We start from the raw sequence: 17,224 nt of genomic DNA, 5'->3' as shown, positions 1-17,224 counted from the left end.
TTATTATTGATTAATGAATGAGATAAAGTTCTGCTTTAAAATAAATAATAATTACTAGTGGAATTATTCTATTTTGAAATACATTTGCTTGAATATACCTATTGAGAATACCATGTCATTATAATTAAATTTTTAGCTTGAGCTTGTTCTTAAAAAATAAAGTTGCATACATAGAACCTGTGACAGGTATCCCAGTGTGAAAGGTCTGCAGTGTTACAACACAGATTAATTAGTTTGCCAAGTACAATTCATGAAACAGGCGAATGGTCTGTCTTGCTCATTATGTGAAGCTCCAGGATTATTCCTATGGAATGCTGTCTGTGACTGTTCCTCTTTCCTAGCTGGAGAAAACCAACCCCACTTTTAAGAAATACTGGGTTTGGTTATGGACAGAATATATGAGAATAACTTCTGATGTACAGAGCTCATGAAAGACTTTTTGACCTGTGAATGTATAACACATAGCTAACTAAAAAGTTAGTTAACCTGCCACTCTACATCCATGGAAATCATGATCCTTGCATAGAGGAATTGCTCGTTTCCATTCTTCAAGAATAAAAATGTTTTATGAAAATGTTTTTTATGAAGTTACAGTGTGGCCATGGTAAATGTTTTTAAGAAATTTAAAAAATAAACAAAGAAACAATGTTTAATTAAAAATGGTAAAAGGATCTTAATATTCTATTTTAGATTTTGACAGAACAAGTATGCACTCAAGTTGTTCATAAACCGCATCCAGAGCCAGATTCTACAGTGAAAATTCAGAATCCAAGTAAGGACGATATATTATGTTTGTATGATGAATGTATTGCCTAGAGGTTGTGGAGTTTTTGAAAGAATATGGTTCAGGAAGCAAGAAAATTCATTAGTGTATCTCAAATACATATGAGTTTCAGTTTCTACTTACAGTAGTTGCTGTCAGCAACATTTTTTTGGGGGGTTTTTAAATGTTGTTAAAATGTGTTACGTAACTAATTTATTCTTTCAAAGTGATTCTTAAGGTGGTGGCAACGCTGTTAAAAAATTCCACGCCAAGCGCAGAGCTGATGGAGGTTCGACGTTTGTTCTTATCTGATATGATAAAACTCTTTAGTAATAGCCGTGAAAACAGAAGGTATGTCACTACCAATAGTATTTTCTCATTCTTTACTTGTGAGTCATAGCAATCTGGGGTACTGTGTAGAGTTGTATACTGTATATTAAATGGAATATATAAAAAATAAATGGAATAGGTCTGTGGAACTTTTATTAGTTCAGCAACTTATACTGGGTTCTTCTGTTTTGAATATATTTTAAATTTTAATTCATCCTGAAGTATTTTTAAGTTTCTTCCTACATTGGATTGATGTTCAGAGGAGATGTACTATATTATTTTCCTCCTTTTTTTACTATCATAATGTTAAAATAAAGAAGCTTTTTTTGGATATATTTTGACCTAATTATTTCACTTTAGATGTTTACTTCAGTGTTCAGTGTGGCAGGACTGGATGTTTTCTCTGGGATACATTAACCCTAAGAACTCTGAAGAGCAGAAGATCACAGAGATGGTTTACAACATTTTCCGTATTCTCTTGTATCATGCAATAAAGTATGAATGGGGAGGCTGGAGAGTGTGGGTGGATACTCTTTCTATAGCACATTCCAAGGTAAGAAATGTCTTGTGGATGGTTTTTTAATACTGGTAACTCCCCCAAAGGGACTAGCAATATAGTAAGATGCAAAGTGATTTAGTGCCATCTGGTGGCTATCTCCATACATGTCAAGGTGGCGGTTTTTTGTCATTGTTGTAGGTCTTTTGCTGTGAAACAATTTGTAAGCTTTATGTAATACGTTGATAGGATTCTTGTTAGTTTTTGTCCAAGTTCACGTAGCATATATTCATCCACATAATCTGTTATTTTCTTTCTAAGGTCACATATGAGGCTCACAAAGAATATCTAGCAAAAATGTATGAAGAGTATCAAAGGCAAGAGGAAGAAAACATAAAAAAGGGGAAGAAGGGGAACGTGAGCACTATCTCAGGTCTTTCCTCTCAGACAACAGGAGCAAAAGGTGGAATGGAAATTCGAGAAATAGAAGACCTTTCACAAAGCCAAAGTCCAGAAAGTGAAACGGATTACCCTGTCAGTACAGATACGAGAGACTTGCTCATGGCTACAAAGGTGTCAGATGATGTGCTTGGAAGTGCTGAGAGACCAGGAGGAGGAGTGCATGTGGAAGTTCATGACCTTTTAGTTGATATAAAAGCTGAAAAGGTAGAAGCTACTGAAGTAAAACTTGATGATATGGATTTATCACCAGAGACACTGGTAACTGGAGAAAATGGTGCACTTGTAGAAGTCGAATCTCTTCTAGATAATGTATATAGCGCTGCTGTTGAGAAGCTGCAAAACAATGTTCATGGAAGTGTGGGTATTATTAAGAAGAATGAGGAAAAAGATAATGGTCCATTAATAACTCTGGCTGATGAGAAGGATGAACCTTCTACTAACAGTACCTCATTTCTCTTTGATAAAATACCTAGCCAAGAGGAGAAACTTCTACCTGAACTTTCAAGTAATCATATTTCTATTCCAAATGTGCAAGAGACACAAATGCATCTTGGTGTAAATGATGATTTGGGATTGCTTGCACATATGACAGGTAGTGTAGATATAACATGTGCTTCGAGTATAATAGAGGACAAGGAGTTCAAGATTCACACAACTTCAGATGGAATGAGTAGCATTTCTGAGAGGGAGTTGGCTTCGTCATCTAAAGGATTAGAGTATGCTGAAATGACTGCCACAACTCTCGAGACAGAGTCTTCTGGTAGCAAAACTGTACCTAGTGTTGATGCAGGAAGTATAATATCAGATACAGAAAGATCTGATGATGGTAAGGAAGCAGGAAAGGAGATACGGAAGATCCAGACAACTACAACAACCCAGGTAAATTTCAAGTACTGTAGCCACATACGTTTCTGATGTAAATGCTGTTCATTGCTGCTGGGTAAATTAATAGTATGAGAACTGACAGATGTTTGAAGTATATTTCTTTAATTATATGAAAAGTTTCCATCCTCCAAGCCTATTTGCTTTGAAAATGCTGTAACACGTGTAAGGATTGTGTAGTCTTTTATGTCTGTATAGAAAATATCTACTGCAATTGTGGATGCTTTAGTGTAAAAAACTTAGCTAAGAGAATCTCTCATCTATTTTCCTTAGTTCTTGCGGAGAGATTAACTGATACTCTTAGAATTCTGCTTTAGATTTTGTTGTCAGTATGTGTTAAGATGTATCTATATTTTACTGTTTACACACTGAAGTAGTCTTCACTTTTGCTGTACCTTTCTCAGAGTGTAGTCTTAGAGCACTTTAGTACTCTCTCTTTCTTCCCATACAGGGATGCTGGCATAAATAATCTCCATATTTGATCCTAACACAAGAAAATTAATAGTTTAGGGCTAATAGAGGAAAAACTGCAACTTGATTTCTGGACCAGAGATTATTAATAAAAGAAGTTGTATCTCTTTTCTTGGAGATGCTTTCTTGTCTAGGTCTCCCTCTGAAGAATTCTGAAAAATTAGTGTGTTTTTGAGAGACCTAGCATTCTGAAAATGGGAAGGCCAAGGCAGAAGTCTCTTTGAAAGAATTTGTAGTCCGTATACGTAGCAAAATATAGGATCGCTTTCAACTTTTAAGGCACAGAATTAATTTCCTGACTGTCATTGTTCAGACAATGTAGCATGTAATCAAAGATTGCTTTTAATGATGTTATCAGGTGAAAGAATTAACTAACTTTAAGACTTTCCTGGCTGTCTGTATGTCCAGTATGTGCACCAATATTTATCTTCTAGGATTTAAAAGTGAAGCTGACTTCCTGAAACTATGGAAGAAGAGCCAAACAAAATTGCAAAAATTGCTCTGCCTGGTACTGTGTAGTTTGTACCAATGCATCAGAAGAAAGAGTTTCAGAGATTCACTCAAGTACACTCAAAGTACATGTTATCGATAAAAAAAACACAGATCAGCCTACTCACTTTGTTCTTCAGGGTGACAATACTTTCAGAAAAACTCCAGTAAATGGACATTTTAATTTATTTAAACACTCCGTGGTTTCCGAAACAGATACTTTCCCTTTTAGGAAAAAAAAATAAAAGAAAAAAACCCTGTTACTCAGACCACTGGGCTCTGATATACAGAAAGAATTCTCTCTTCTGTCTGCCTTCTATGGTAAGAACCTCTGTTCTGAAGAGAAAAGCAGACAGAGCTTTTGCATTCCCTAGACAGGTATTACGAGAAAAGTTTGGGATTCTCTTGCAAGTATTTTTTCAAAACTGTGAAAATCCTCATAAGATGATGCATTGTGTCGGGATCCTTATATTTAAAAGCATTCAAAACAAGCCCTGAAAGCTCTCAATAGGAAAATGTATCTATAACTAGCAGTTCCCAAACACCTTAAGTCTTAAAATTAAGACTTAATACCATAGAAACTGGTAAGTGGCAATAAATGGATGATAGCAAGAAAAAGGAACAGTCAGTTTTTATTTTGACCTGTGGATTTTTGTTTAAAGAGTAAAAGACAAGTGAAATGCTAGTATTCATTTGCTAGGTACATATATGAATCCATAAACACAGTGAATTTGTAAGATAAATCTTTAATGAAAAAGAATCTTGAAACCCTGTCAGTGTGACTTTGGGATTTTTCTGTTCTTTAACCTCTTTTCTTGAATAATTTCTTTTATAACAGTTGAACTATTAAAAAAATGTAAATTCATCAAGCCTATAATTATTTTTTAGGATTAAAATGATACATAAATCTTAATGAATTTTATCAGATCATTGTAAGATAAGAGAAATAAAATGTTTTCCAAATGTTTTACCCTTAGCTACCCACAAAATCCCTAACAGAACATTTGGGTCTGCAAATTATCACAAATTGTGTACTCTTCAAGAGTTTGACTCTACAAGCTATTTAATTTCCTCACTTCTCCATATCCTACTTAAATTACAGTTATTTCTCAATAAAATCAATTATAAACTACAATTAATTTATTTAAGTTTGTAGCAATTAAGATTTCTTTTAAATAATTTTCTTAAAACCAATATCAATTTTGTAACCACCAGAATTGTTATCTTCTAATCTCTTCCTTGGGTATTTTGAAATACCCTGTGTACTGTAAACGGTCTATTGTTTAATCCTTTATATTTAAATGAAGTTATCTTTAATATAGAAGATGGAAATATTTATTAAATAAAATGTAAATAGAGCATTATTATTTTCATGAGTAGAGAACAATGTTAATTTTAACGTGTACAGTGGAGCTAGAGGTTGGAGTTTTGATTGCAACATGTGTGGGAACTGCCACACTAGATTCAATCTCTTTGAGACCGCTGAAAACACTGCAAATTACTTAAAGACGGCCACCTAAATGTAGATAGTTGGGTTTCATGGTGGTTTATGCAATGCACATCAAAGCCCACTCTTGCAAATACAGTGTTATTGGCTAGATAAAAGCTATCCTGTTATGGTACAGTTATGATACCATTGCTGCTGCTGACATGACAACTACCTGTTGTTGTACCCAAAAGAGAACAAGTGGTATGTGAATGGAGTCGCTAACCTCGAATTCTCTAAAAACAGATCTACAATTAGCTGCCCACCTTATCAGTAAGAAGCAAGCTGTCTTTTGTTCAAATGGACTGAAACGATGCAACAAATTGCACAACAAAATAGAGATGGGAACTCCTGCTTACCTCCAAGAAGAGTTAGTGCCCTTGTCAATAGTAGATCAAATATTGAAGAATAGAAAATTAACTCTCTCCTATGGTCCTAACTAGGAAAGACTGAAAATAGAATTGAAAGCACTATGCATAAGATTCATGCAAAACTTTCAAATCTTAGATGAGTCTAGGAAAAAAAAGTATAGAATAATTTAGAGATAGTTTTAAGAAAAACATACGAAATTAAAGCAACAGTAACAACTTTGATCTCAGCAGGTCAGACTGAATGAAAGAAACTTGCCCTGCTCTCAAAATGCTGGCTACAGAAGATCAAAATCAGACTAAATATCTAAGAAGCTTTCCAGCCCAACTCCAATGCCATTTCCATTTTTACATGGCTAGCACAAATATTTTGTAAATGTTTTTTTGCTTTTAAATGTCCAGGTTTAAAACAGCATGCTGAGATCAAAAATGAATATTTGAGCAAAGCAAGTATATTTTCTTTGAAACTAAACTGAAGGAACTTTAAAATAATTTCAAGGGTCAGAATTTGTATTTCTTCCTTTCAGAGATGTTGCACATTATAACTAATTTTATTGTTATGAATATTTGCCTCAAATTCAGTTGAAATGCTTGTTCTTTACTATCTTTTCCTTCATGGTATTCCCATCATATCCTCTATATGTATCTTTTACTTTTGTCTTTAATCACAAAGTAGAAACAGTCATTACTCCACAGGTAGCGAAAGAGAATGAAATTCACATCCACCACCTGTTGGGAGAATCTAAAGAATGTACTGAGGATCCATAAAACTGTTAACTAATTAACAAAATATAACAACATTGGCAAAATGAGATTTGGGAGACTAGACTTGATTCTTTAATGATCCTGCTAAAAAGACTAGATAATCATTTTGGAAAATGAGGAGCTGTCTAAAAGTACATTGATTCCTTGAAGCCATCACTGTCTAGTTGGTCCATGTTTTGTGGCAAATATTCAAAGAAAATGGTCTTACCGGTACAAACGAGTAGTTGTTTCCTATCAAAGTCTTGTCACTGCTGACCTTGTATGTGCTACATTTGGTCTTTTTTGTAATATTTCAAGTAAAGAACCTGAGTGTAAAGCATTGGTGAATGGCTGAGAGGAAGGCCAGCAGTAGCCTCTCAGTGCTGGTTGCTTTCCATTGGAGCAGCTCCTTCACTTGTGGACACTGCCTGCTTTGGAATATCAATATCTCCTGTAGTTTGTGCTTGAGTCCAGTTCATTATATTCTTCCTATATGAAAAGATATTTTCGTATCCTTTCTCCAGTTCTATGACCCAATCAAAAACACATTACAAAAAGTGAACATGATTTTTTAACTTCTTATTGATGTAGGCAGTACAGGGTCGATCAGTCACCCAGCAAGACCGGGATTTACGTGTTGACTTGGGATTTCGAGGAATGCCAATGACAGAAGAGCAGCGACGACAGTTTAGTCCAGGTCCACGCACAACTATGTTTCGTATTCCAGAGTTTAAATGGTCCCCCATGCACCAGCGGCTCCTGACAGACTTGCTTTTTGCACTAGAAACAGATGTACATGTTTGGAGAAGGTAGGTAGTTGTTTCTTCTTTAAGTCCTGTTTCCATCCACAAGGAAAAATTAGGTATGTTATAGAGGGGATGTTACTGGGATAATGGGAAGGGAAAAGAGTTGATGTTAGCTGAAGTGCACTTCTGTATCTTCTGTCTTCTCTTTCCATCCCTTCCCAGCCTGTAACAGCACTATTTCACAGGTAACAATTTCAGTTCTCTTGAGAGATTGTATAACTCATACATACCTAGCTAAACTGAGCTGCTCTTTCAACTTATGTTTAGCATTAGAATCTGCTGCTTCTGTTTCAGACATGAGGAGGACTTGTGTGTCTGCTAAGGGCCATTTTTTTCAACTGATCAATTAAAAGACAGGTTCTTTAGCTCCAAACTTTATAAATAAAAATTCTTTCCTGTAACATTTTTTAAGGAATCACTCTTTCTAGCTGCCAGTTTTGGGGTTTTTTTGCATGTCAGCCCCTGGTTGGAGTTATTCTTGGTGGTTAGATTATACTTTATGACAGCAATGTGATTTCCTAGGCTTTTTGTACACTTTAACGGAGATACTCAATAACTTATTGTTATGAGAGCCCCTAGGTATAATAGACACCATTTAATCTAATTTCCATGACAGAGTAGTTCATTCTCAGAAAACTTGAACGTAGGTGTATCCAAGGACCGATTTATATTGCATTTACTTTCCAGTTTGGTGAACTTTTCTGGGATACTCACTAGGAAATAGACAATTTTGGTCTTTGGTGGTTTTTTTTGGCCAAATACATGGTAGGGGTTTGTACTTTGTGTTTAGGTAATGCTTGGAGATTAAACTTCAGTTTGTATATTTTCAATTGAAACCTTTAATTTTTGTTTGCTGGCTGGCAACAATGTCATTTTGGGAAAATAACATACTTATAGACTGAGTATTTCTCAAAAAACACACACAGTTTCATATTATGGGGGAGTGACTCTTCTGTGGGATTTCTCACCAATTAGGAGTTGCTGAGATTTCAGCTAATCTTATTATCATCTGTAGCTTGCAAAGCTATTGCTAATGCTAAATTTAGTATTAGTTAATAAAGTTAATATTAGTCAAGGTATCACCATATTATCAAGTTTCTCCTTTAAAACACTAGCAGGTGTTATCATTAGGTGTTATCTAGAGTGCTTTCAATGGCACTCTTAATATTAAATAATAACTTTCACGCTGAAGAAACAACCCCACTGCTTTCAGCAGAACTGCCTGTGAAGTACTGGTTGATGGGAATAAAAGGTTACGAGCTGTTTTTTCTCAACTGGGTATCTGAAACTAATCTTGATGTGAAAATAGATAACTATCAATTTTTTCATTAGACTAGTCCTGTTTGTATTGTTAGACAATTTACATGCAAAGGTTTGTACACCAGATTTTGCCTTTACATCAAAGAAACTTTAACATTCTGCTTGCAAAATAAAAGTTTAGATAAATTTATTCTTTAACTGTTTGTTTTTAATCCATCCTTTCTCCTGTTCTTGCAGTCACTCCACAAAGTCTGTGATGGACTTTGTCAATAGCAATGAAAATATTATTTTTGTACACAACACAATACACCTCATTTCCCAGATGGTAGACAATATTATTATTGCTTGTGGAGGAATTTTGCCACTGCTGTCAGCAGCCACATCCCCAACTGTAAGTACAATATTTCCACCTAGTGGTCATATTAGAAATTGTTTTTACTAATACCAACCACTGTTGCAGCTGACTTTTCTTCTTTAGGGACTCCTGTCCCTCCTCTGCTAATTCCTTAAAAAAATTTAAGTTTATAATCACAAGTGTTAAGCTTTGATATACAAATTGTTTATAATATTTTTCATTTGAAATGCTAATTTTTTTAGAGAAGTAGTACTAAGTAAGCATAATATTTCATAGATATTCAATATTTCCTTTGAAAGAAAAGACCATTAGGATCATAGTTAAAAATTATGATGTCACAAAATTAGATGCTTTATGATGGCTAGTCACTGATACTCATAAATTTGTTTTGCATGGTCACCATTTGTTTGCATGCCAAATGATACCAGGAGTCATCCCCTCACCACTCTGTTTGCTTCTTCCTTCAGTGGGTCCTGACCATTTCCTTTTTCTTTTTTTTTTTAAATCTTGTATTGAAATGGGCTGATATTTTTATCCACTTTGATGCTCTGCTCTTAGTAAGTTGTAATTTCTTAGGTGATCATAGTTCAGGCAAGCAAAGTAGCCTAACAGTACTTCATGAAAAAGGCATAAATAGTTTGTAAATATTGCATTCCTGTCAATAGTAATTACAGTATTTGAATGTGATACTTTGGCATATAATATCTGTAACTATTTATTTCATACTAAATGTTTGATCTTGAACATCCCCTAACCAACTGCAACAAGTATTGGTCTTTGAAAGGGGAGAAAATGAGGCTGAGAAGGGATAGAGGCTCCTCTGAAGAAATGTGGCTAGTAGGCACTGGAGGCTACAAATGTAGTTTGGCTGTAAAAGCTCAATTCCTTGCTCTAGCCATTTGTCAACTGAGATTACTGTATTTTGCCTCTAATAATACTTCTAGTTAGCCTGCAAAAAAACCCTGTTTTGTATGATTTTATTTGGAAGGTATGAGTGTATGGACTAGCAGTTGGCTGAACAATATGACTTTCTGTCAGGCAATTAATGGTTAAATGCTGTGTCTTTACTATTTTCACTGTGTTAACTGGGAAAATGTTTGCTATAAGCAAAAGTGCTGGGCTCACAGGAAAGACTTCAGTTGTCTGTAGTCACAAGAATGACATCCAGATTGCTGAATAAAAGATTTTGCAAGTGCTTCGTTGTAAATATTGACAAGTATGAGGGAGTGCACACCAAGCCATCTTGAGATTCAGGCTGTAGTATCAGTCTTTAGATTAAAGGACATTGGGAGATATTTTTTAAAGCAAACCTTTTAGGCATCATTTTCAAATGAAGATGTTTTCTTTGCCATCTTTGATATAAAAATATAAAACAGGCACAGCATTACTTAGGCTATAATTCCGTTGAAAGGTCTTGGTGTTTTTTAGCTCTTATCCTAGTTTATAACACTGCAGGGCCATTCCCATTCTACAGAATAATAATTTTGCAGTTCACCATTTCCCTCTATTCTAATAATAGATAATAAATATATATGTGTATATATAGAAACAAGTAGCTGATACAGCGATATAAATTACACATCCATTTGTTAAAATATTGTGTTGACACAATAGCAGTGATTTTCACGCATTGATACAAAAGACTACATTTTCAAATTTGTGTTGTGCATGCATTTCTCCACCACATGGGAACTGTGTGCATTACTTAAATGCTCAATTTTGCCATCTGTTTAGGATAATAAAATAAAAACAAATTGTGAAATAAACTAATTCACTAAAAGATCAGTAGCTGGCTTCAAACTGAATTAATCCTACTCTATGAAATTAAAAAAAAAAGTGAATACTTTTGTCCCAGATGTACAGGGAGGGTAGGGAGAAGTAATTGAGAAAATCACAAATTAACTTCACCTGGAAATAATCATTACTGTCTAGATGATGATTTCATAATCACTTCCAGAGAGCTTCTTCCCTCTCATTCAACTGCATTCCTGTTCCGTCATTGTCCATCCATAAACATTAGCAGGAAAGTGGATTTATTCATCATTGTGACAGATACAAAGAGCCCAGCACACACCCTTCCTCCTCCTTAGAGAAGCTGCTCTCCCTCAGTATTGTTCTAGATCAGTTATGAAGGGACCAGATGCCCTGTTGGGCATCAGACCACTTCTGAATATCCATCATATGATGAATGAAAAGAAGTTTCATACTGATTCTCAGGCTTCTAATACTTTTGCATCCTTGAACTGCTGTCGAGAAAGTGGATGAACTGCTGGTTAGGAATATATTTCTTCTCAGTCTTGAAAGGGCAAAGTATTCCAGTGCTTACAATCAGTTACAATAGACTCTGTCTCACTCTCCTCCTTCCAAGAGGTGTCTACGGGAAGAGAGAAGAGGTCTGAAACTGGAAGATTTATATGATGTCTCTGCTGCATAAAAACACTTATGGCAGACTTTCTAGTGACACTTTCTGCCAAAGTAACTCTCAAGGGAGGAAAGGGCCAATACACTTTCTCCCTCACCGATTCAAAGAATCACAGAATGGTTGACACTGGAAAGGCACTTCTGGAGGTCATCTGGTCCAGCAGCTTCAAGTGGTTGCCCAGGACTGCATTCAAATGGCTTTTGAGTATCTCCGAGGATGGAGATTCCACCACCTCCCTGGGCAACCTGTGCCAGTGCTCAGTCACCCTCACAGTGAAAAAGTGATTCTTGATTTTTCGGACAGAACTTGCTGTGCTGTAGTTAATTACATTAATGAATGTTTTTTCCACAAGATATACGGTCCAATTGTTGTGTTGCCTCTCATGAATCCCTTCCAACCTCAACCATTCTATGATTCTGTGTGCTTTTGTGATTCTGTAATTTAAACTGGGCATGGTATTACAAGTTCAGTCAAGCAGTACTGCACTACTCTTAGGAAAGCAAGCCTTTCACACGTTCCATAAACCACCTTACTGGGTCAGCCGAAGGGCCTGGCTAGTTTAGCATTCTGCCTCCAACAGTGACTGTTTGCAGCTTACGTCAAAATACAGACGTCTGAGCAAGCATATTGATTGCTCTAATGATACTTCCTTTCAGCATTTAGGATTTTAACAGCTAGAGGGAGTGTCCAGGCTGTCATGTTTAATAACTATTGAGGAATTCATCCTTCTAGACTTTATCTAATCTTTTTTGAAGCTACTTACGCTTTTAGCCTCCATAATATCCTATTGCATTGAGTCTGACAAAGTAATTATATAACCTTTGAAGCACTTCTTGTCTTTATTTTTCTAAGCCTGCTTAAATGTATAATGTCACTATATGCCTTACTGTTTATGCTATGAAAGGAGTGGTTAATCATGTCTTTATTCACCTCCATATCATTTATGACTTTGTAGGCTTGAATCATATCTCCTGGTGTGCCTGTTGGAATCCACAGAGTCTTCATGTTATTGGGTCTGTCTGTCTGTCTTTGGAAGCCTCTGATTCTCCATATCTCTATTCTGTGGAGCTTTTCTGGGGTGTCAAAACCTTCACATTTTGTAGATCTTTTTCACTTTCCTGAATTGGGACTCTCAAATATTCCCACTGAAGGCATTTTGGGCCCATATTGAAATTTTAAAGTAGCAGTTCTTACTTACTTTCCTCCTAGTGTGTTGTATTTGTGGCATAGGACATATATTTACATCTACTTCTAAAAATGAATTTACTTTTTGGTCTGGAATAATGAAAAATGAGAGCAAAAAGGCTATACAGAACAGACAATAAAGGTCTTTCCACCCTTTTATTTCGGGATGATAAAACATGATGGAATTCAGGAAGATATTAGAGTAAATTTAGTTATCCACTTGAAATACTTACATTTGGATTAGATTTCTAGCCAATGGAGATCTACACAATAGAAACAAATGATTCCTCTGTCTCTGATGTAGACATTGAGTGGCTGGTCAGCCAGATCTCTGTAGGGTCCATTGACTGCAATGATTGTTAACCTGGAGCTGAATCGAGCCTCTTTTTATGAGATAGCTTACTGGTTTTCTAATAGAGAAGATGACAGACAGAAACACATAGTTCCTTTTTCTACCTCACAGTCCTATCTTTCCATAGTTCCTTGTCACTCTGAGTTCAAGCAAGACCTTATCCTGGGCTGCTTGTTGTTAAACAGTCCTAAATGTCTGTTACAAAACTCTCTTCTCAACAGTCTGCTGTAAGAATTAGTTGTTACTACATGTGTCCCATTGCTTCTCTTTTTTTTTAAAGGTATTTCACCTATTTCTCGTTAGTAGAATAGATGCTGAGTATTGGATGCTTGAATTAAGACTATATGCAGAATAGAACCAAGAGATAAATTTAGCAAAATGACTTTCAGAATATTGGAGGAACTGCAGGTTGTTTCTTCCTTTGTGCAACAGATTCTTTATTGTGTCCCATCCCTTGCTGGAAAAGCAGTACTCTCACAGTTTCTTTAAAAATATGAATGTTTGGGGAATTTCCCATTTCAAAAAGACTTTTTGTTTGCACAGTTAGGATTTGAAATGAAATGGCAATTCTTCTTGTCTGGCTGGAATATTCCTCCATGATCCCTTTTCTGCTGTAGGACAAGCAATCTTAATTTTTTAATTTCCTCACTGTTGAATTTTTGTAATAGAAATCTGCCTTTTCCTTGCTTTTCTTTAAAAATCCAGACTAGGATAGTCTGAATAATGCTGTGAACAGGAGCCTTTAAATATGATTAGGAAGAAGAAAAGAAAAAATGCATTATCTGTGAGAACAAACTACTCACAAATCTGTGAATGACTTAAGAGTACAGTGAAGGTTACACATTTGCATGGAATATAGGAGAAATTTTACTGTAGTTTACAGTAATCTATCCCCACGTATTTTAATATTTCCCTTGATTTTAATTCTATACCACCTCTGTCTCAGGGTCTGTACAAGGACTTGCTTCAAATGCTGGTGTTTTTAAAGGGTTGTCACTTGTATATATGAAATAAAGTGAAATTGAGTCAAATATTAACCAAAAAAAATCTAACCAGTTTTGTTGTTTTATAGTATAAACTGGAGTGCGTTCCACTATTGATTCTGATGCCTTGTTTATAAATTTGGGGGTATTAGATAACTGCCAATATTATAGGGAGGCCATAAAATATAAAATATTGATTTCCTTTTTTGTTTTTCTTTCTGTGCGGGAGGTTCTTCGAGGATTTTTTTTTTTTTTTTAATGACAAGATAAGGAAGACATTTTTACAATGCTGTACAAGCGTGAAAAAAAGCATTTTTTGGGTTGCTGTAAGGAAAAAGTTTTGCAGAAGATGCTTTCTTTTAATAGTAGCTGGTTGCCAGATAAAACACTTTGTGTACAAGCTAGGAATTTGAAGTAATCATTGTTTCCTACAAGGATAGCAGCTGTGTCAAGGACTTGAGGACAATTTAATAAGGCAAAAGAAATCTGAGTAGCTGAAATATATGTGACAATTGAGAGTAAATTTCCAGACCCCTTGCAATTACTTTGTTTTTCCACTTATTCTATGTAGTCCATAATTCTAGTTCTTGCTTGCAGCATTTAAAACATCGGCTCTCAAATTGTAATCTGAGAGCTGCTGGTGTTATATGAACGGGTGTCTACAAAACTCAATTAAACATTCAAAGACAGCCTTATTAGGTCTGGAGCTAAGATCATTAGATCATTAGATCTTGGAGAGCCAAGATGAGATATTTCTCTGTACGTCCTGTATGTAGTGTTAGCATTGTTATGTTTGTGACTCATGTGATGCCACAGGTGCTGTGTGATCTATAACAATTCAGGGGATCAACAGTGGCACACTGATGTAAAAATTGTCAGCTGGCAATGGAGAGATAATAGCTACATCCGGCTACAAAAGAGGAGGACATATTTAAAAACTGGTTGAACGTGGTATTTTCTGTTCCAAAAGGGAAGCAAGCAGTTTGTTTCAGCTTGTTTTTCTTTCTGCTAATTAGTTTTTTCTGCTATTTAAATGACAAAAATACTGACATGCTCTTGAAAATTCAGTTTCTTTCTCTTTTGAAAACATAACCAGTTAAAACATATGGATTAGTTCTCAACCCATTGTGATAAGAAAAAAAGTACTTCTACTTAAAACTAAAACATAAAAATTTAACACACCTATTCCATTGAGAACATTGGAATTTGAGGACTGATTCAGTCCCAGAGGCTTAGTGAATCTTTAATTTTTTTTTCTGTCGTTCAAAAGCATTCAAATATCCAGTGTGATATTGGTTTAGGTTGGAAAAATCACACCCAAATGTAATAAATATATATGAGCTATCTTGAGTTGCTGCAAAAGAAGGAGCGTTATGCACGAAGAACCAGTTTGCTTTTTGTGATTTATATTTGTTTTGACAATAACTACTTTATTACATTTCAGTTGAATGGCTTGTTCTAAAATGCTCTTTTTATTTCTATATAATCAGTGAAAACGTTACTTTGGTTTACATCACTTCATAAAATTGCTCTATGTACTATATAAAAGATGTACATTGGTTTGGAAGAATCAGTGTTTACATGAATGCCATAATAATACAAGATTTACTGTTTTCCTTGTGCATAGCTATCTCTTAGAAGTCTTTATTTTCAAATGTTCATGCTGAGCTGAAATGTTTTGCTGTTCTAATTATAAATTAAACAAATATATAATTCCAAGATACTAATTTGTTTCAATTTTACATTGTATTTTTAGTTAACTTAAATAATTTTCTTTTTCTTTTATTGTTGTAATCTGTTGTCTGTTTTGTCTGTTGCATGTCCAGGGTTCTAAGGTTAGTATTGCTGCTGTAAGTTTCAGTTTTCTGCATTTTCAAAAATACCTTATTTTTGATCATTTAATAATTTGGCTTTTTTATTATTATTTTCCTATATCATATATTAGGATGTGAATAGAAATATATTTGGTATAATTGTTAAATTTTCCTACTTTCCTTGAGTACTTAATGCATTGTCAAGTGTGATGCTTACTGTTAGCTACTGGACTGAATATAGGCAGGTCTGTGAGCTAGTTTAAGTTATAAATGTAGTTGTCAGTAGAGAAACTCCTTAGTCTTTAACATGTTAATTGTATGGGAGGCTTGTTACTGCTTTTAAAGTATACTGCGTGGTCATGAAATAGTGATCAGTTCACTTTTTAAAGAGTTTTTGACCTACACCTATCTAAAATATTGCTAATACCTGAATGCAGGTTGGTCAACAACGGAGCTTATTTTAAATATTATTAGAATATCAATGCGCTATATTTAACAAGTAGAACTGATGGTAAGTTTTGCTGTAAAAAAGCTGTCAGTCTTTTTTTTTTTTTTTTTCTTTCATCCAGCAGAATTTTAGGGAGATTTGTAAAAAAAATAGATTTATTTTTTTTCCAATTCAAAGTTTGCAAAAATCTTGGTAAAATACACTAAAATGTTCTATAAAATGAATTTATTAACTAACTTGCAAAAAAAAAAAAAAAGCAATAGGTATTCTGACAAGGTTTAAGACTATGATTGATGCAATACAGTTGAAGCTTGAGAAAAATCAACATCAGGCAGTCAGTGGGTACTAGCAAGCCTGATGTTATTTCAAGCATAAGCTTGAAGTTCCAAGTTTCTATAACCACCTATGAGTTTTTCTAGCAGACTGTTATGTCTATAGATTTTTGCAAATATATTTTCTCTGGATGAGTGCTTCCAAAAATGATGTTCCAGTCTGTTATAAAAAGCCAGCAACTTATTTTTCCAAAAAGTATAAACACAGCACACACTAAGCGGGGAAGACCTGGCTTAAGAAGATAGGCTGGAAATCGTTCTGCTGAGAGATGTCGCTTTACCATTTTTCTGATGTTATTGGGCGCATCAGACAGATGACAGCCCTTCCCAAATCACTTACATAACAGACATGTTACATCCTTAAGAGAAATTAAATGAAGTGGTATCTATCATTGTGGTGACACATGCCACATCATATCCTTCATCTTTCAAAACAGTTGTTTCCTTAATACTGTTTGGCACAGTTTGCACTCTTATAATTATGGATGTAAAATATTCTAAAAAGTGACTCATGAGTGAGGTTACTACTTTTTTAGAAGTATGGAATAAAGGATTTTTTATTTTTCTGTATTTCTTTTTCTTTCGATGGAAGTGACCTTAACAGCAAGAAATATATTTTGATTTTTTTTAATAGGTACTTCTAAGCAAATGAATAAAATAGGTACTTCTAACAAAAATAATACTTTTCAAAGGGACCAAACTGTCTACAGAAAAGCCCTGTGATCTCAAATCTTGTTGACAATCAATAAGAATCAGCCATCTGTAAACAATTTTAA

At 34.8% G+C, this 17,224-nt stretch overlaps 1 protein-coding gene across 5 annotated transcripts in view; it reads left to right on the top strand.

The window, feature by feature from the left end:
• NBEA (neurobeachin) overlaps nt 1-17,224 on the top strand; it is a 512,389-nt gene that overhangs the window by 161,352 nt on the left and 333,813 nt on the right. For 3 of the 5 annotated variants that reach the window (XM_074151191.1, XM_074151181.1, XM_074151152.1), the window contains exons 19-25: nt 691-772; nt 991-1,114; nt 1,454-1,646; nt 1,911-2,930; nt 7,083-7,300; nt 8,795-8,948; nt 15,681-15,689. In XM_074151191.1, the coding sequence (XP_074007292.1) occupies nt 691-772; nt 991-1,114; nt 1,454-1,646; nt 1,911-2,930; nt 7,083-7,300; nt 8,795-8,948; nt 15,681-15,689 (1,800 nt within the window). Of the gene's footprint in view, nt 1-690; nt 773-990; nt 1,115-1,453; nt 1,647-1,910; nt 2,931-7,082; nt 7,301-8,794; nt 8,949-15,680; nt 15,705-17,224 lie in introns of all 5 variants that reach the window. The other 2 variants (XM_074151171.1, XM_074151162.1) reach the window with 2 other exon arrangements.

This window comes from Numenius arquata, chromosome 1, assembly GCF_964106895.1.
Source record: "Numenius arquata chromosome 1, bNumArq3.hap1.1, whole genome shotgun sequence".
NCBI lineage: Eukaryota > Metazoa > Chordata > Aves > Charadriiformes > Scolopacidae > Numenius > Numenius arquata.
The sequence above is the reverse complement of the archived record's forward strand: the minus strand, read 5'-3'. Positions and strand labels throughout refer to the sequence as shown.